This window comes from Jaculus jaculus, chromosome 7 (genome assembly GCF_020740685.1).
Source record: "Jaculus jaculus isolate mJacJac1 chromosome 7, mJacJac1.mat.Y.cur, whole genome shotgun sequence".
NCBI lineage: Eukaryota > Metazoa > Chordata > Mammalia > Rodentia > Dipodidae > Jaculus > Jaculus jaculus.
In genome coordinates, this window is record NC_059108.1 from 35,264,205 (window position 1) to 35,283,330 (window position 19,126).

General features: G+C 48.1%; 1 protein-coding gene and 1 long non-coding RNA gene across 7 annotated transcripts in view; one reads left to right on the forward strand and one right to left on the reverse strand.

Moving 5' to 3' along the window:
- The first annotated feature begins 696 nt into the window (after nucleotides 1–696).
- Nucleotides 697–19,126, forward strand: part of Traf3ip2 (TRAF3 interacting protein 2) — a 53,333-nt gene continuing 34,903 nt past the window's right edge. Inside the window, exons 1-2 of one of the 6 annotated variants that reach the window (XM_045154091.1) lie at nucleotides 697–829; nucleotides 16,999–17,796. In XM_045154091.1, coding sequence (XP_045010026.1) covers nucleotides 17,007–17,796 — 790 coding nt within the window. In that variant the 5' untranslated portion in view covers nucleotides 697–829; nucleotides 16,999–17,006. Of the gene's footprint in view, nucleotides 830–928; nucleotides 1,212–1,306; nucleotides 1,488–2,343; nucleotides 2,465–4,583; nucleotides 4,894–16,998; nucleotides 17,797–19,126 lie in introns of those variants that run through there. The other 5 variants (XR_006638106.1, XM_004660639.2, XM_045154093.1 and 2 more) reach the window with 5 other exon arrangements.
- LOC123462087 lies at nucleotides 12,821–15,182 on the reverse strand. The gene is made up of 3 exons (XR_006638107.1): nucleotides 14,794–15,182; nucleotides 14,288–14,535; nucleotides 12,821–12,973 (listed from the first exon to the last, which is right to left on the reverse strand). It is a non-coding gene; the product is annotated as an uncharacterized LOC123462087 (long non-coding RNA).

Here is a 19,126-nt window from a genome sequence, read left to right on the forward strand (position 1 = left end):
GAAAGGGAAAGAAAGAAAGGGAAGAGGAGAGGGAGAAGGGAGGAAGGTGCCAGGTCAGGACAAAATGGAGTCACTGAGGACAGCAGGAGGGCAACAGACACCAGGGAGTGGGTCATCCACATTCCTCAAGGAACCGCCCAGCCATCACCCCTTCCTTGACTAACAATGCCCCAGGTCTAGGTTTCTTGCCCCCTTATCTCTCAAGACACCAGGTTACTGTTAAGGTGTCACACCCTGCCTATCTTAGATCTCCCCTAAAGAAACCTTTTTTTTTTTTTCTAACTTTTCCCTTCCTCACCTTCCCCCAACTGAAGAGCTCTATAAAGCCCACTATCTGTAACCCCAAGTTCACTGCTCCCCTCTGAAGAGTCAATCCTGTCAGCTCTTGTTTTTCCCTAAATAAAAACTTTCACCTTTGCCTCAGTGTGGTCTCCGTGGTCTTGGTCACTCCTGAACCTTACAGAGGGAAGGAAGGAAAGGAGGGAAAAAAAGAAACACACAGAGAGAGACAGAGAGAGAGAGAGAGAGAGAGAGAGAGAGAGAAAGGAAGGAAGGAAAGAAAGAAACTTGAGGCCATGGAATGGGAAGACAGAAGAGGTCAGCGGATGTGTGTGTGTGTGTGTGTGTGTGTGTGTGTGTGTGTGTGTGTGTGTGTGCACGCACACGCGCGCTCATATGCTCTCTTGCAGGACATACCAGTAATCCCTTTTGGGTGGTATGGGCAGTAAATGCCATTTTAAGCAGGTCGACAGCTAGTGAGAAGTCCTGTTTCATACTCCTAGTTGACCTGCCACCTCGGCCTCCAGCTCAAGCTCCCAGGACTGTTCAGGTGAGCAGGCCCTGCCGCCACCTGGAAGACCCCGCATTCCTCACAGTTTTTAGCAGCTGGGTGGAGAAAACAAAAAAAAATGCAGCCTAATAGGTCACTGGCTCTTTCTGGTGACTGAAGGAGGTTTCTGTTTTAAGACTAAAGTGACTTCTCAGGCTGATTCACAGCCCACAGGGAGACTGTGAGGGAGGCTTCCTCGCCTGCCAGCCTGCCTCATAGAGATTTGCATACGACTTCCACTTCCTGCTTCGGAGCCGGTTCTGCTCCTTACCTGGGCCAGGAGAGGGAGGGAGAGAGGGAGGGAGCCAGCCTAGGTGGAGCCGGGAGAGCAGAGCCGACCACCACCGGGGCCCATCTGTCTGTCTGTGGTTGGTGATCTCTGGTAAGTGATCTTGGTGGTGCCTGCCACTCCCCCCAACTGATGACCCACTTTGCAGTCCACTCTGTTTCCTCCTTTGCCGGAATGTCCTGCCCGTGCTTTCCTCCCCACCTTTACCTCATCTGGAGACCAGCTTGGGTTGAGAAAATGACAGCAAGCTTCTCCAGCAAGAATGTGGTCTGGGTTAGTGTTTCAGACCAGCAAAGGAGATTAACTCTTTGAGCAGAGGAGTGCCACGCAGGGTCCTGAGGGTTTCTGAGCCGTCTGGGAACGATTTGTGTGAGTACTTCATGGCCCCTCCAAGTTTGGATCAGGAATTCAAGTCCTATCTACCTAGTAAGTTGAAGGCCAGGCCAGCAAGCCAGCCAGGGACTACACAGCAAGACCCGGTGTTTAAACACAGAAACTCGCAAGCTCTTTCTCCAGGGAGCCGCCTGTGGAGGCAAGGATTAAGTAATTGGCTCCCAGCCCCAGAAACACGTCAGTGGCAAGATGGAAAGGAGAACTCCCAAATTTTCTGTATTCTGTTTTAATGCTGGGGGAAAAAAATCAACACCACATTTTTTGGGGGGGCCAGGAAATTTCACTCAGCTCTGGGCTGGGTTGGGCCTCCCTAGACCCCCTCCACAAGTCTCCCTGCCAGACTTAGGCTGGCATTTGATGGAGCCCTGGGGGGGGGGGGCGGGGAGGAGGACACAGGGAGGGAAGTGCCAGCTCTTGATCCTAGAAGCTGCCCTTGCTTCTCGTGATGTGCTTGTTCAAGGTGGTCTTTCAGAATAGGGGGATTTCTTTTTAAAGGAATGGGAGAAAAGAGACCAAATAAGTCATTCAAAAAGAGAGGAAACTTGGTTCTAAGTTCCCCCTCCACTTGCTGTGGGTCTATTTCTTAGGCAATTCTCTTTGGCTCCCCAGCGCGCGCTTTCTCTCTCTCTCTCTCTCTCTCTCTCTCTCTCTCTCTCTCTCTCTCTCTCTCTCTCTCTCTCCCTGTGTGTGTACTAACATGATTATGTCTGAATTCCTTTCTAACACAACAAGGGCAGTCCCAGAGGAGGCCCGTGATGGGTGGTCTTAGAAGACGGGTTTGGTTTCTTGATTATTGCACATATAAATTTTGTCTCCTGCTACTAGTTGCTTAGGAAGAAGCCTTTGTTTCTTTATGCTTTCCCAGCCCCCAGAGCCCAGCATGCTATCAGATACCTTGGAGGAACTTGGGGCTCCTCGCATGTAAACGTGATTTTCTGTTTTCCAGGCCAAAGGTAAAGCAGCTTGGGGTAGATGGTGGGGGCTGGGCAGCTGCAGTTTACAGAAAATCTGCTTAGAGTTGCGGCATCTTTTTATTTTTTATTTTTTGACATTGACCACTTGGGGTAAACTGGGGATTTCTAGAATTTAGTTCACATCCCACTTGGGTTACTCAGAGAGCATCACCCCGTGGGTTTGCTGGGAGCCGAGGCAGGCTGGAGAAGTGGCTGGCCAGTGACTGACTGAGCTGCCACCCTGGGTGTGTGGAGCCTTTAATGGGAGGGTTTAGGAACCTGTGGAACACATCCCCACTCCATGTAAGGCTGCTGACCGTGACTGGACCCATTATTAAATGCCGGATATACTGAATCTTAACCTTTTCTGAACCACTGCTTTAAAAAATTGTTATTGTTTCTTTTGAGCAATTCCTGCCAGGACAGTTCCCACAGGCTCTAGCTGGCTGGGAGGAGCGGATGCAGGGCTGCGGTTGGTGTTGCTACACGGGTGGTGGGGGCGGGGGTCAAGGCCATGTGGTAGTCCTCATGGTGTTTTTATATGTTTCTTTGCGTTCCTCTGGGAAAAAGAGGACAAGAATTTCAACATATTTCACCTGTGGTGAGTTCCTGACTTTTTATTTCCAAATCACAATGTATTTTCATCGGAAACCAGGGTAAGAGGTTGTTCAGCTGTCAGCCTCGCTTTCAGCCACTACAGCCATTCGTTTTCCTTTTTTTTTTTTTTAAATTTTTATTTATTTATTTGAGACCGACAGACAGAGAGAAAGAGGCAGATAGAGAAAGAGAGAGGGAGAATGGGTGCGCCAGGGCTTCCAGCCTCTGCAAACGAACTCCAGACGCGTGCGCCCCCTTGTGCATCTGGCTAACGTGGGACCTGGGGAACCGAGCCTCGAACCGGGGTCCTTAGGCTTCACAGGCCAGCGCTTAACCACTAAGCCATCTCTCCAGCCCCGTTTTCCTTTTTTTAAAATATAGTTTATTTATTTGTTTGTTTGAAAGGGAGAGAGAGAGAGAGAGAATGGGCACACCAGAGCATCTAGCCGCTGTAAACGAACTCCAGATGCATGCACCCCCTTATGCGTCTGGTTTACATGGGTCCTGGAGAATCAAACTGGGATCCTTTGGCTTTGCAGGCAAATGCCTTAACGGCTAAACCATCTCTCCAGCCCCATAGCCATTCTTTTTTTTTCTTTTTTTCTTTTATTTGTTAATTTATTTGAGAGCGACAGACAAAGAGAGAAAGAGGGAGAGAGAGAGAATGGTGCACCATGGCCTCCAGCCACTGCAAACGAACTCCAGACGTGTGCGCCCCTTGTGCATCTGGCTAATGTGGTTCCTGGGGAATTGAGCCTCGAACTGGAGTCCTTAGGCTTCACAGGCAAGCGCTTAACAACTAAGCCATCTCTCCAGCCTCCCCCCAGCCCCCAGCCACAGCCACAGACGTTCTTAATCTGGTGCTGCTGCTCCAAGTTGGTCCCGGGCCTGGCTGGCGAAGTAGGAATGAGGGTTGAAGAACGCGGCAGTATGTCAGAAAGAAAGCTTTCCCGCTCAGGGATCCTCACGTCAGACGCTGTAATAGAAAGTGTTAAAGCCGGCAGCTCTCAGGATTAAGGGTTAGTGACTTTTCAAATGTGCTGAGAATTAAAAGAAGGGAGGAAGTCGTATTTGCAGGCATCCTTTAAGCAGGCGTTCAGCAAGATAGATTATGGTGGGGTAGTTTGTCTAAATTAAATCAATGTTCTACATGTTGCCGAATGGAAATCTCAGATGTATCCTGAATTCAAATCATCTTTCTGCTGCAAGCAATTTTCGATTAGGCTTTAAAAACCCACATCTATGAGTTGCAGTCAACTGCTACTGCAGCAAGAACACAGATGAGGCACATTAAACTTCCAGTTCCTTTCAGAGCCAACTAAGTGACCCCTAATGTTTGATCACATTTCCTTATCAAAACAATCCAGCAGGCCTTCCATGAGAACACATCTGATGATTGGAATCTAGACGCTGTCCCCCAGGCCTCTCCTATTTCTTCCCAATGTATTGTCACCAAGATATTTTTAGTTCATGAAACCCAGGCTTTCCTCTCCCCCTCTGACATTCCTTGTCTCCTACCCAGCAGGCCTCTGAGAGCCCACATATGCTCAGGCCTGACTTCTCTGCCTGCTCCGTTCCTGTGAGCCCGAAGGCCCTCCTGGAGACCTGCCTGTCATCCGTGTGGCGGCATTTAGTGCTGTGCAGATTTGGCCTGGTTCCCTGACGAGGCCGCTGGAATCAATTGTTTGGAAGGCTAGATCTGCTTGGAGCTCTCGTCCAGGCTGTGGATCCCCCTGGAGTATCCCCACAAACCTAGGCTGCCTGGGCTCTTCGCAGCTCCCTCAGCTGAACCTGCCTCTCCTCTGCTGCATTGGTGTCCTGTGCCCAGCTTTGTGAGTTACCTTCTTCTTTGCCAGGGTCAACAGGTCTTGGTCCCACCTCTGAGCACCCTTCCTGCTTAGTTCTGTCTGCCCAGACTCCCTGACCACACTGGCTTATCCCGTGTAATTGCACGCCTTTCCCTGTGTGTACTTTTCTCTTTCCTTCCACTGATGCCTCTCACACTACCGTGCTGTTGTTATTATTATTGAGGCAGCATCTCTAGCCCCAACTGACCTCAGATCTTTATGTAGCTAAGGATGACCTTGCTCTTCCTGTATCACCCCAGTGCTGAGATTACAAATGCCGCCATGGCCTGCTCTATGTGGGGCTTTGAATAGGCAACTACATCCCTAGCAGTTTCGCTTCTTGTTCTCTTACTACATCTAAACAAATTAAATATGTTTTTCTCCTATGACAAGAAAGGGTTGTCTGCTTTCCTTACTTCTCCGCTCTTCTGCACCCTTCTCGTTCTTTCTGTTTCTTCTTCCCTTGAACTGAATTAGGGATCACAAATGGGCGCTAAAAAGACTATCTTATCTAAAAACAGTAAACCAAAGCCGGGAGGGAGGAGGGCACATGGGCTGGAGAGATGCTCAGTGATTAGGGTACTTGCCTGCAAAGCCCAAGGACCCAAGTTCAGTTCCCTAGTACCCATGTAAAGCTAGACGCACAAGGTGGCACATGTGTCTCGAGTTCATTTGCAGTGGCTGAATGCCCTGGCATGTCCATTTTTTTTCTCTTCCTCTCTCTCAAATAAATGAAATGAAATGAAATTTAAAAATACAACAAAAGGACTGGAGCTGGATGGAAGCAGGCAGTCTGTTCCCACTAAGACAATTTTACCTCCCTTAGTGACTCAGAGCTAGCTCCAGATTGTACTCAGTCTGGTGCGAGGCTTCCTGTGCAAGGTCCTGTCCAGGGACCAGTCCGTATCCCCTTGTCTCTAGGGCTCAGATGGTTTCCAATCCTCTGGCAAACCTAATGGAACAACTTCACTCTCAGGGAAATTCTGCAAGTCAACTTGGAAGCATTTGTTCTCTGGAGTTTGAATTGGAGCCAAACAGCTCACTTCAAACCAAGCTTCTACTACATAAATCAATGTTGGGAAAAATTTGCATTTGGGCAGTAAACAAACAACATTAATGAATTTGCAGATTTTTTTAAAAATCCATGATTTTCGATACATTAACAAAAATTATTATGGAGGTCTGGGGACATGGCTTTAGTCAGCAGTTAAAGGCACTTGCTTGCAAAACCTAATGGCCTAGGTTAAATTTCCACATAAAGCCAGATGCACAAAGGGGCACATGTGTCTGCAGTTCCTTTGCAGTGGCTAGAGGACTTGTTGCACCCTGTCTTTCTCTCTCTCTCTCCCTTGCTATGCAAATAAATAAATATAATATATGCAATAATAAGTCAATATGTATGCAAATAGATCAAAATGGTTTTTAAATAATTTCTGTTTAAAAAAGTTGCTCTGGGGCTGGAGAGATAGCTTAGCGGACTTGCCTGCAAAGCCTAAAGACCCATGTTCAACTCTCCAATTCCTACATAAGGCAGGTGCACAAAGGTGAGGCAAGCACAAGGTCACACATGCCTACAAGGGGGAACAAGAATCTGGAGTTCCATTGCAGTGGCTGAGGCCCTGGCTGCCAATTCTCTCTCCTTCCCTCCCTCTCTCTCTAATTTTATTTTATTTTTTTACTTAAAAAAAGTTACTCTGAGACTCTCTAATTAAAATATTTTTTTTTAATTTTTATTTATTTATTTATTTGAGAGCGACAGACACAGAGAGAAAGATAGATAGAGGGAGAGAGAGAGAATGGGCGTGCCAGGGATTCCAGCCTCTGCAAACGAACTCCAGACGCGTGCGCCCCCTTGTGCATCTGGCTAACGTGGGACCTGGGGAACCGAGCCTCGAACCGGGGTCCTTACGCTTCACAGGCAAGCGCTTAACCGCTAAGCCATCTCTCCAGCCCGACTCTCTAATTAAAAGTACCTGATCCAAATTGGATTTTAAGATCCTTCCAACTATAAATATGTATGTGTTTATTTCTCATATCCACCTAAAATATTCATGTCTGTAGGATTCTTCAATCCTATCCATGACTCAAACAATGTTAAAAATAAAATAAAATAAAATCCAGCCAGGCATGGTGGTGCATGCCAGCACTTGGGAAGTAGAGGCAGGAGATTCAGAGGTTCAAGACCAGCATCTGCTACATAGTGAGTTCAGGATCAACCTGGGCTACTCCAAACAGGTGAACAGCCGGCGTCATTATTTGGGAGCTGATCACGTGGTTTCCTAATTACTCAGGCTGCCTGTCCTCTGGTCTTGCTGTGCTATTTGTCTTTTTCCTGGGACATAGCACCTTCATTAAATCCCATCCGTCCTTTCCTCGGAGACGTCCCCTGGAAGCTGTCCCCTCTCCGGCTGCACTGCCATTTATCATCACCCTTTGTTTATGCTCTGTCAACCAGGTTTCAATTTATTTTGAATTCAGTTTAGATTAAAATTTAATGAGATCCAATCAAGTGCTTTCCCCAATCAAGATGCCTCTGCAGCTTCCTCCATTGTAATGGCATGAGGAAAGCCAAAAGGTTTCCCGCCTGGCAGTGCTCTATGGAACACCAGTGGTGTGTGTCTAGGCCCCTTTCCGTCAAGGTGAATAGTCTGAAACACACCTTTTGCAGAGCTTCTGGGGGCTCTCTGACTGTCCCCAGCTGCTTTCTCCTTCTCAAAGAACCATACCAGTCCATGCCAAACATTTAGTGCATAGGCTCTGGGACCGAACAGCCGCTTACTGGCCTCATGACCTTAAGAAAATCTCTTGGGCTGGAGAGATGGCTTAGTGGTTAAGCGCTTGCCTGTGAAGCCAAAGGACCCCGGGTCGAAGCTCGATTCTCCAGGACCCACGTTAGCCAGATGCATAAGAGGGCGCATGCATCTGGAGTTCGTTTGCAATGGCTGGAAGCCCTGGCATGCCCATTCTCTATCTGCCTCTTTCTCTGTCTGTCACTCTCAAATAAATAAATAAAAATGAACAAAAATTAAAAAATTAAAAAAAGAAAATCTCTTAACTTTTCCATGCCTGTTTCCCCATTATAAAATAGGGCCAACAACAGTACCTGTCAAACTTAGATCACTGTAAGGACTACATGAGTTAATATATATGAAACACTTGGAACAATCATTCACACATAATAACCACTCAGCAATTATTAACCAGTGATAGCTAAGAAAGAGCATTTCATTAGGTTTGTGTTTGATATATCAGCATTGCCTTATGTCTGAGGTTGGTAAATTCTAGCCCTGGGGCCAAAGGTAGCCCACAAGCTCTATCTGCCTATTGCGAAGAATCATTTGAATATATTTTTTGGTATGCATTTGTGTATGGGGGCACATGCGCAGTGGCACACATGTGGAGGTCAGAAGACAACCTTGGGGTGTTGGTCTTTACTTTATACCTTGTTTGAAACAGGGTCTCTCTAGTTATTCACTACTGCATATGTCAGAAAACCTGGTCTGTGAACTTCCTGGGCTCTCCTGGTTCTGCCTTCCATCTTGTGGTGGATGTGTTGGAATTATAGATGTCTCTATCACTGTGTGTAGCTTTTTAAAAAATTTATTTATTTATTTACTTGAGGCAGAGGGGTTGGGGGGAGAGAGAGAGACAGAGAGAGAGGGAGAGGGAGAGAGAATGGGCATAGCAGGCCTCCAGCTGCTGCAAACGAACTCCAGATGCATGTGCCACCATGTGCATCTGGCTTACATGGGACCTGGAGAATTGAACCTGGGTCCCTAGGCTTTGCAGGCAGGCACCTAAACCTCTAGGCCATCTCTCCAGCCCCACTGTGTGTAGCTTTTATGTGGGTTCTAGGGATTCAAACTTTAGCCTTCAGGCTTCTGTAGCAAGCACTTTCAATCACTGAGCCTTACATTTTTAAAGGATTGTTTTTAAAAAATGTAGTGGATCTGCTGGGCCTGATGATGTATGCCTTTAATCCCATCACTTGGGAGGCTGAGATAGAAGGAGTTCAAGGCCAGCCTGGGACTCCAGAGTGAGTTCCAGGTCAGCCTGGGCTAGAGAAAGACCCTACCTAGAGAAACAAAACAAAACAAAACAAAACAAAAACGAAGTGGAATATAAGACAGATATAGTATGTGGCTCATAAAGCAGAGCCGATGCTTTTGTGGTCCTTTGAGGAAAAGTGTGTTGGCCCTGGGCCTCAGCTCTTTGGGGGAATTACTCAAGTTATTATATTAGTCCATAGACTAGATTTCCCTTCACTTTGAAAAGGATACTTACTAGATCACTCTTAATGTATTATATCTTAATGTATAGTAAAGTAGAAATGACAAAACGGGAGCTTCACCCAGCCTGTGGCCCAGGCTGGCTTTAAGGACCAAATGAGATGATGTGAATTAAATGTTCTGGAAATGACTCTCCCCGACACAGGTTGGTTAGGCAGATATAGTCTCCATATCTGGCTTAGATAATATTGTTAGTACCCGGTGTAACACCATGGGACAGAGTCTATAGAAGAGTTCCATAGCTAAGTCACTTACTGGAGTAAGAATAACAGAACAGCCATTACTTTCAGAGTCCCATAGCAGCCAGCGTCTCCACGGGACACTTGATATCACCTCTCAGCCACACCGTACCCCTTGGGGCAAGTGTTCCCATTTCTTTCATGTCTTTCAGAAGTTAAGTGATTTTTGTCAAGGTCACACATTATCTCCACCTGGGGAGGTTTTCTGTTCTGTGTGGTCTCACATCATAGAAGAACCTATGGATTTAGCGTAAGGGCACCTATAAGTCAGCCACAGCGGACTGTGAACATGAGCACTGGGTCTGTAATGTGTGTCTTGAGAGAGACCCCCCCCACACACACACACAGGAGGGAGAGGGGCCAGGCATCCTAACGGACTTGGAGAGAGGAAGGTAGGCAGGACGTGGAAAAGAAGCCTTTCGATGTAGTGTGAGATCAGAAAGGTGTGTTGTAAAAACTATTGGGTTCTGTGTTGAGACATTAGTAATCTAGTGTAGAATGTGCTAGATGGTTGAAGAAAAGGATGCTGGGAAAGCGCTGGGCAGAGTTGGTGACAACTCAAGGAGGCTGACTGTGTTGTGTACAGAGAAAAAGTGGGAGGGAGGAGCACCGGTCTCTGTGAGAGGAACATCAAGGGCGCATTGTCACGGGGTTGTTGAGACTGCAAAGGCCCGCGCGGATCCGTGCAGATAAGATCTTGTCTGCCACGCCAGTCCTGGTGAGGGTGGGGTGGGTAAAAGGGGTCTCAGGCTTAAGAGGGGAGAAGGAAACAAGCCAGAGGCTTATATGCAGAGATGGAGAAAACAGCAGAGGTGTAAAGAAAGGAGACGAGAAAGGCTGGTAGGTCTGGAACCATAGCTACCAGCTCACAGCAGGTTGAAGCAGCAGGGAAGAGAAGCTGCTTCTGTCCTTAGGGTCAGAGGGGGAGTATGACCCAGGCTCCTGCACAGCGGTGGCAGCTGGTTGTGTCCCTGGGGCTAAACTGTGAGGAGCCCACATCCAGTCCCCGCGGTGTTCATCCCTCTGTGAATAGTTCTGTTGTGCTTTTATTTTAAGGTGCCTGTTTGCTTTATCTTTGGTGTGGGTGTGTGCATGGGGTTGTTGTGTGTTGTGTCTCATGGGTTCACCCTGGTTCTTTGTGCACACAGTATTGGGTATGTGTGAAGGAGAGAGAGCACACACACATTTGTGTGCCAGCTCATGCACTCTGAACACGGCGTGGAGGCCACGGGTGGACACTGGGTGTCCTCCTCTACTTTTCAGTCTAATTTCCTTCAGGCTGAGCCTCCCCCTGAACCCAGGGCTGAGTTTTCCATGACACTGGCTGACTAACCAGCCCCAGTGAGTCTCCTGTCTCTGCTCAGCGCAGGGTCGCAGGCGTGTGTGGCCATGTCCAGCTTTTTCGTGGGTCCTGGATGGGAAGAGGTTCAAAAGAGACGGCTGAGATCCCCTTGGGAATAAGGAGTTTATTGATGGCTCGAGGTGGGAGTTGTAGGCAAGGGGCTGGGAAGTGGGACAAGGGGAGGGGAGCTGGGTGTGAGCCAAGAAGAGAGGGAAGAGCGAGAGGGGAGAGAAAGACAGCAAAGGCAGGAGAGAGAAAGAGAAAAGATGCTTACATAGAAAGCAAGCAGATGAGATAGATACAGGAAAAGAGGCCAGAAGAGCTTGGTGGGCACCTGGCCTTTCACATCCATGGCCGTGGGGCATGGCAGACTGGCGCAGGGGGAGAGGAGCTCGTGGGGTGTTCGCCTGTGCTCAGGGAAGGAGGTAGGCTGGCTAAATCCCCCATGAGGGGACCCTTGGGGGGACTTCAGCTTTGGCCATTTGGGAGGGGAAGGCGCCCTGGAGAGCCCAACTCCATCCTCTCGCACACGGAGCCATCTCACCTGCCCCGCACAGGGCTTGCCTGCGTTTTCTCTCCATCCCGGATCCGTGCGCCTGTTGCATGTGCTGGGATTGGCGTTGGGGATTCAGTCCTCGGCGGGGCGCTGGTGGTGGTGGTGGTGGTGGGGAAAAAACCAACCAAAATAAACAACAAGGGAACAAGCACACGCGACGGGATTAAACTGTTCTATACAGAACAGTCACAGTCCCGAGATCCCACAGGGGTGTTGGACTTGTGGCTTGTCTCTCGTCTTTGCTGAGTCACTTACCTTCCTGGCGTCTGGATCACACCCCATGGTCATGTCTGCAGAGGAAACGCTTAGAAGCGAAGTTACTAGGTCAAAGGGCATCAGTGGTTAAGATTCTGACAGTCTTCCCCTCCTCCCGGCCAAGCAGGAGAGAATGTGTTTACCTGAGGGATGTGAGCAATGCACGGAATCCCTGCTCTTGCCTCATGGCCTTCAAGTGTGAGGTGTGGGCATGTGGCCCTGGAGCTCAGAGGGGACTTTTGAACCAGAAACCGTCCAGGATTTCCTCACAGCCCCTCCCTTCCCTCAGGTCACAAAGTGATCGGCATGGCCCCTGTCCTCCAGGTCTCCCCGCTTCTCACTGCCTCCTGAGCTCAACACCAATCCCCTGTTAGGAGCAGCGCAGGCTGGGGGAACCCGAGGTGCCCGCTCACAGCCTCCTGTCTTCTCAGGGATCAGCTAGTTTCCTACTCCAGGGTTGCCTGTCTGCCAAGGAGGAGCATTCAGGCCACACACACCAAGGTCATAACCCCGTGGACAGCATATTGAGAGAACCTGGAAGAAGTGAGGGAAAAAGCGGAATTGACTGTCAGTAGTGAGATACTGAGTGACTTCTTAAAACATTATATATATATATATTTTTTTTTAATTTTTTGTTTATTTTTATTTATTTATCTGAGAGCACCAGACAGACAGGGTAAGAGGGAGTGAGCAAGAGAGAATAGGCGTACCAGGGCCTCCAGCCACTGCAAATGAACTCCAGACGCATGCACCCCCTTGTGCATCTGGCTTACGTGGGTGTGGGGAATTGAGCCTCGAACTGGGGTCCTTAGGCTTCACAGGCAAGCACTTAACCGCCAAGCCTTCTCTCCAGCCCAAGTATAATATTTTTACAATATTTTGTTAATGACAAAACTGATAAACATCCACCTTTGATAGCAGCTGCAAACCCATGTACATTTGTGTGCATCCAGGTCTCCACAAATGCCCAGGGAGGCTGGGCAGGGGCAGCCATTCTCAGCCAGTCCTGGCAGGGGCCTGGGACTGTAATGTACAGACAGACCCACTCCTCTAGAGGGGAGGGCTGTCACAACCCAGCCAGTAAGCAGGATCTTCTAGGTATGAGCCCAGGCATATGTTAGGGAAAAGGTCACCCATGTGGAACCATTCTAACAGCCCCGAGGACATGGCTCATCAGATTCTCCCTGCTAGCCCCCATGGAGCCTGGCACTCTGTCTGTGACCCTTCCAGCTATGCAGACCTGTGCCTGCTTGTGTAGACATCAGTTATTTCTTCACGCAGCATATTTTCACTGAGTGCCTCCCTGTGCCGGGAACAGTTCAGGGTGCTGAAGCTGGAGCTGAGGAGGGACAGTCAGAAACCACGTCCTCATGAAGGGTGTGTTCTGGAATGAAGGAAGGGGCAACAGACAAGAATTGAATGTCCTTAAAATGTACCTTTGCGGGGTAGGAGGAGCGCCACGAGTTAGAGACCTGCTTGGACTACAGAGTGAGTTCCAGGTTAGCCTCGACTAGAGACCCTACGTCAAACATACCATAAAATGGAGCCAGGCGTGGTGGCGCATGCCTTTAATCCCAGCACTTGGGAGGCAGAGGTAGGAGGCTCGCTGTGAGTTCGAGGCCACCCTGAGACTCCATAGTGAATTTCAGGTAAGCCTGGGCTAGAGTGAGACCCTACCTTGAAAAACCAAAAAAAAAAAAAAAAAAAAAAAAAACCCACAAAAAACCACCATAAAATAGCCTGGAGAGATGGCTTAGCAGTTAAGGTGCTTGCCTGCAAAGCAAAAGGACCCAGATTCGACCTCCCAGGACCCACATAAGCCAGATGTAAAAGGTAGAACATGTGTCTGGAGTTCGTTTACATAGTTCTATCTGCCTGTTTCTTTCTCTCTCTCTAATAAATAAAATTAAAATATTTTTTAAAAATACCATAACATGTATCCTGGGGGAGATTATAAAATGATAAAGGCAAACCAGAGGGGGATGGGGTAAAGGAAGAGCTGGAAGGTTTAGCAAGCATGCGCAGGGAGCCCTCAGAGCTAGCTGAGGAAAGCCCTGAAGGAGAAAGGAAGTGAGCCTTGTAGGTATGTGCAAGGGAGAGTATGCTAAAAAGGGACGGGGTTGGGGGGGGGGACTGGAGAGATGTTGTAGTGGTTAAGGCGTTTGCCTGCGAAGCCTAAGGACCCCAGTTCAATTCCCCAGTACCCACGTAAGCCAGATGCACATGGTGGTGTCTGGAGTTCGTTTGCAGTGGCTAGAGGTTCTGGCAGGCCCATTCTCTCCCTCTCTCAAACAAAATGTTAAAACAAATAAATAAATAGAGGGAACAACACATTCAAAGGCCCTGCAGTGGGACCTTCGCTTCCCATTTGTTCTCCTGCTTCAGCTGCATCACACATGACTTGAGAGAGGAACTGTTTACAGGTCATATCTTTCACTGTACACCCTTGTGCAAATCCTTAGTTTGACACTGTTTCTAAAAAAGTAAAACCATGTTAGTCATGCCTTGGAAGGGAGACTAGACAACACAGAGTCGAACACATAGTAGGTTCTGTAACTACTGGGACATATAGTAGATTCTGTAATTATTGCTGTCTGTACTCTTGATAGTGATATATATATCAGGGTCCATTTTATTTTTGTAATTACCAACCCTGCAGTTTAACTGCAGTTTTCATTGTTATGCCAGATTTACTTACCTTCACTGGAGGGGCCATGCACTCCTTTTCAAACCGGTTTTTAGTAGCCACAGGTTGGACCTCAGATTTCCAGTCATGGAAGATGGCCACATTGTCACCTTTATATTAGCTTCCTCGAAGCCCCTTGAGGGCCCATGAATTAGAAGAGTCAAATTTGCAAAGTGGGCTTTTTGTTGGTTGGTTGGTTGGTTGGTTGGTTGGTTGGTTGGTTTGCTCTTTGGTCAGAAGTACTTCCCAGGCATTCACCTCTGAAGAAACAGGGATGGGCTATGGAGATGGCTCAGCAGTTAAAGACACTTGCTTGCAAAGCACGCAGGCCCCAGTATCCACATAAAACCAGATGAGTTAAGTGACATATGTATCTGAAGATCATCTGCAGCTGCTAGAGGCCCTGCCATGCCCATATACATACATGCTGTCTCTCAAGTAAATATATATATATATTTTAGAAATCCTTTTAAAAAGAGAGAGAGAAAAAAAACTCAGGGAGAATAAAACAGTTGTACCTGAAGTGCCTTGGGCTTGGCAATGGTAGTGAATCATGGGGCCAGAAAGAGCCGTCAGAATCCCGTCCTCTGGTGAGCTGGCTGTCCTTTCTCTTCGCCCTCTGGTTCCTCAGGCTCATAGATGAGAACAGATTACACAACACTCAGCCACCCTTGAGAAAATACTTTTGTTTCCTGACCCGCCGAGGAGCATGTTGTGCGGCGTATCCAGTTTCACAGCTGCAGACAAAGTGTCAGGAAGGAAAGAGAACCGTGGCAGGCACTTAACAGCAGTAAAACATTGAAATGATTATGTTTTTTTGGTAGGTTCTCATTCAGTTTTGCAAGTTCTGACCAACATAGGTGGTGAGGTCTCTTCTATGCAAAGCCAAATTGAGGAACACACATGAAGTCCTAGGAAGAAAGAAGATGAGAAGGAAAGGCTGAGGGAAGAGAAGGCATCAGCCAGCAGTGAGAAGCCCAAGGAGTGCTTCCTGGTACCAGGGGACAGTGCAAGGGCTGTTAGGAGTGTTCCGTGGTACCAGGGGACAGTACAAGGGTTGTTGGGAGTGCTGGATGGTGCTAGGTAACAGCACAAGAGTTGTTGGGCAGCAAGTAGGTTAATTTGATGCCAGGTGGAGTGAGAGAAGTGTCATAGTTCCCTTGGCACAGAGGAGTGGTGAGACTTCTCATTCGTTATTGTTATTTTTCTGAGACAGTGTCTTGATGTGTTGCCCAAGCTGGTCTCAAACGCCTACTCAATTGATCCTTCTCTCTCAGCCTTCAGTGGTTAAGAACATCAGGTAGAGGCTGGAGGTGTGGCTCAGTGGTGGACACACACCTACCATGGGCAGGGCCCTGGGGTCTACCCCAGCACTACAGGGGAGCAAAAGAAACATCTGGGGGCAAACTGCTGGCCCATCTCTGTAAACGGGGAGCATTTCAAAATGTGTGCTGTCTCATTTCCATTGGATTGGATACAGGGTATAAGAGAAAGTGAATTCCTACTCTTCAAAAGCTGCCTTACAATAATTTATGTACTCCGTGACTTTAGGCACAGTAAGCCCTCAGTAAACGTTTGCGGTTGAAATTCTGCATGGATCCAGAGCCAGAATTTAAACACACACACACACACCCACACACCCTTTTCCCTCTAGTATTTGAAGCATGCTATGTACAAAAGCCTCATGTAGAATGAACCTCTGGGACTTCCCCCACCTCCTTGCTCCACAGCCTCTTGTGAACCTCCAGTGTTCCCACCCCACCCCGTTTGCTCAGCTCTCCCTAGAGCCATCATCGCTGCAAGCAACTAATGATAAGGAGAGGGAAGCTTTCTTTTCTCATGGTACTAAGTCGATTAAGGGTCGATTTTTATAGATAAAAGCAGTATTGCTTGGAGTGCAAGCTCTGCTCTGAAAGGGGTAGCCTTAGCGGGTCTTTGGTGACGGCTGCCCTCACTGCGGGCACAGTGCCCAGAGGTAAATAAGTCCTCCAAATGACCTCGAGTTGTTAAGTGGAGAATGTCACAATGACCTGTTTCAATGTGCTTTAAACTGGTACTTTCTTTTTCTAAGACATCTTTATTTATTTTTCAATTAAGCAATAGTTAAATGGAGAAGCAAACAGCTAAAGTTCAAAAGGTAAAGTTCTCCCTCCCACTCCTTTCCCTTAGCCCGTCCTCAAGGGTTTAACCAGTGTGTGTCTGCGTGCCCACTACACATTGTGTACACACTCACACACACAGGAATACGTTTAGTCATTTACTTTTGGTACACAAAATAGCAATTGAGTACACATATTTTTCTGACCCCTGCTTTTTCTTGTAAACAGCTAATAGGATATTGTGGAGATCAGCCCAAATCAGTTGCTGGTATTTATTTCATCAGGCATTCCAAACACACACAGAGAATCCGCATTATGATAATTTCTCTCTCCTTGGTACTTGGTGCTTGGTTTTGCAGCCATGTTTCCCCTTTGCTGGTGACTTCGACCACAAGATGACTTCTGGTCACATTCCTTGAATCGCCTTCCAGATGAAGTATCTTAACAAGCCTAAGTGCCTTTGTCTAGAGGATAAGAAAAGTTTATGTGACTGGGGCCCCGAAAGTACAGTGGTGCCACAGTGCTGTTAATTTAAACCACATCCTGCAGGAGGTCCCTTAAGGTCATAAAATGGGGACTCCAAGCCGTGATCTTGAAACTGTGGCTCGTTTTCTCTTGTTTCAGCAACTAGAATGAACCGAAGCATTCCCGTGGAGGTTGACGAGTCAGAACTGTACCCGAGCCAGCTGCTGAACCCCATCCCAGAACATTCCCTGGAAGAGGAACGGGACCCACCTGCTCCAAACGCAGGGAGTGTGGCACCCAACGGCCTGCAGGCGCCCCAAGCCCCTGCCAGTGCCCCGGGAGATCTTCCTTGGCCTCACGCTCCCCTAAGACTTGCAGGTCACCAGCTGCCCGTGTCCCAGCGGGTCACCTGCCTGCGCACCAGAGTCCTGGAGGAGGCTGAAGACAGTTTCTTGCGAAGACATCCGGATCCCGATCTGGCCCAGGGTGTCCCCTGGGGCTTCTCCGAGGAGGGCCAGCTGGGGCCTGGGGTCCGAGCTCCCGAGTCATGGGTGGAAAAACGGAATCGAAGGCTGGGATCTGGGCTTTCAGCCGCGTCTCCAGACACGGGCCATGACTCTGTTAAATCAGACCAAAGTCACTCCTCTGATGGTGGCCAACACTACAGGCCCCAGCTACAAAGGAATCGTGCGGCCCCAGACCTGCCCACTACGGACACGGGGTACGACTCCTCCCAGCCTCAGGACATCCTGGGTGTCCGGCAGCTGGAAAGGCCGCTGCCCCTCACGTCCACTGGGTACCAGGACCTCCCCGGGCCTCTGAGGTCCCGGGAGTTCCCACAGCTCGAACCTCAGAGATACCCGCTGTGGGCCCAGATGCTGCCTCCCCATCCCTCCCCGCAGGAGCTGCAGAACTATGGGTACCGCTGTCCCGGAGGGCCCCATCACCAGGAGCCAAGTAAGTGACCTCTACAGCTTCTGGACCTGATGGGCTGGGTGTTCTCTGCCTGAAGGGCCTTCCCATGCGTGGTTGGTTTTTGTGAGGGGACCCAAAGCCTGTGTCTTCAAAGTCCTTCTCCAGGAAATTTTTAGGACAAAAATGGATTCATTCTGTTGTGGTTAGTGAACTGAAACCTGCTTGGAGGCAGGGAGAACACCCAGGAGATTTCTAGAAAGCTTATTGGTTATCGCAGTCCTTGGCCTTCCGTCGGGGTGCTCTCTCCTCTGCACGTTCTTTTCCCATCAAACTTGGCAGGAAAGTGGGTGGAGAAGTGGATGTCACTGCCCTCTGAGTGCCCAGTCACCAGACAGGTGTGGTGCATTCCCCGAGTGTGAGTCACTGAGAGGAGCACTTGGTAAGGCTGGATTGTGTGGACTTCTCAGATGTTTCCAGGTTAAAAGGGAATCATTTGTAAGCAGTATAAGCTGAAGAGATGGCTCAGAGGTTAAAGGTGTTTTGCTTTGCAAAAGCAAGATGGCCCAGGCTTCAGTTCCCCAGTACCCACGTAAAGGCAGATGCATAAAGTGGTGCATGCATCTGGAATTTGGTGGGAGTAAGTAGAGGCCCTGGCACACCCATGCTTGTCATCTCTCTCTTTTTGTCCTTACAAGTAAATAAAGAAAAACTATTTAAAAAAAAAAAGCAGCAAATGTAAGCAATATAGCATCAAGTACTTTCTTAACATTCTACACATATATATCTAAAGATAACTTTTCTGATTATAACAGCAACATATGGTCACTTCCCCCAATTGAAATATGCCCAAAAATTCAAAGCCGAAATTAAAAAAATGGTTCATATTTCCTCACTCAAGCATAATTATTTATGAGGGTTTGCACAGATTTACTTGTAGTGTTTTCCCTTTAGATGCTTTCAGCATCATTTGAAAAGGTTGCACTGGTGAGTGTGGGGGCGCACACCTTTAATTCCAGCGGAGGTAGGAGGAGTGCTGTGAGTTCAAGGGCAGCCTGAAGCTACAGAGTGAGTTCTGGGTCAACCTGGACTAGAGTGAGAATCTATCTCAAAAAAAAAAATATAACATTGTAACCAGATATGTTAGGATATATTTGCTAAGTTGTCATTCTCTGGTGTTGGACATTTTAAATGACTTTCATTTTTTGGTCCAATAAGCAATGCTATGACAAACATCATTTTTAGCCTGCATTTCTTAACTCCTGAAGTAAATGTGCAAAAATGTGAAAGACAGGCATAGACAAAGGCCTTGTGATAGGAAGTCCTAAGCAGTTGCCTTTACTAACAGAAGCACACTCTATTGTGATAGCAGAGT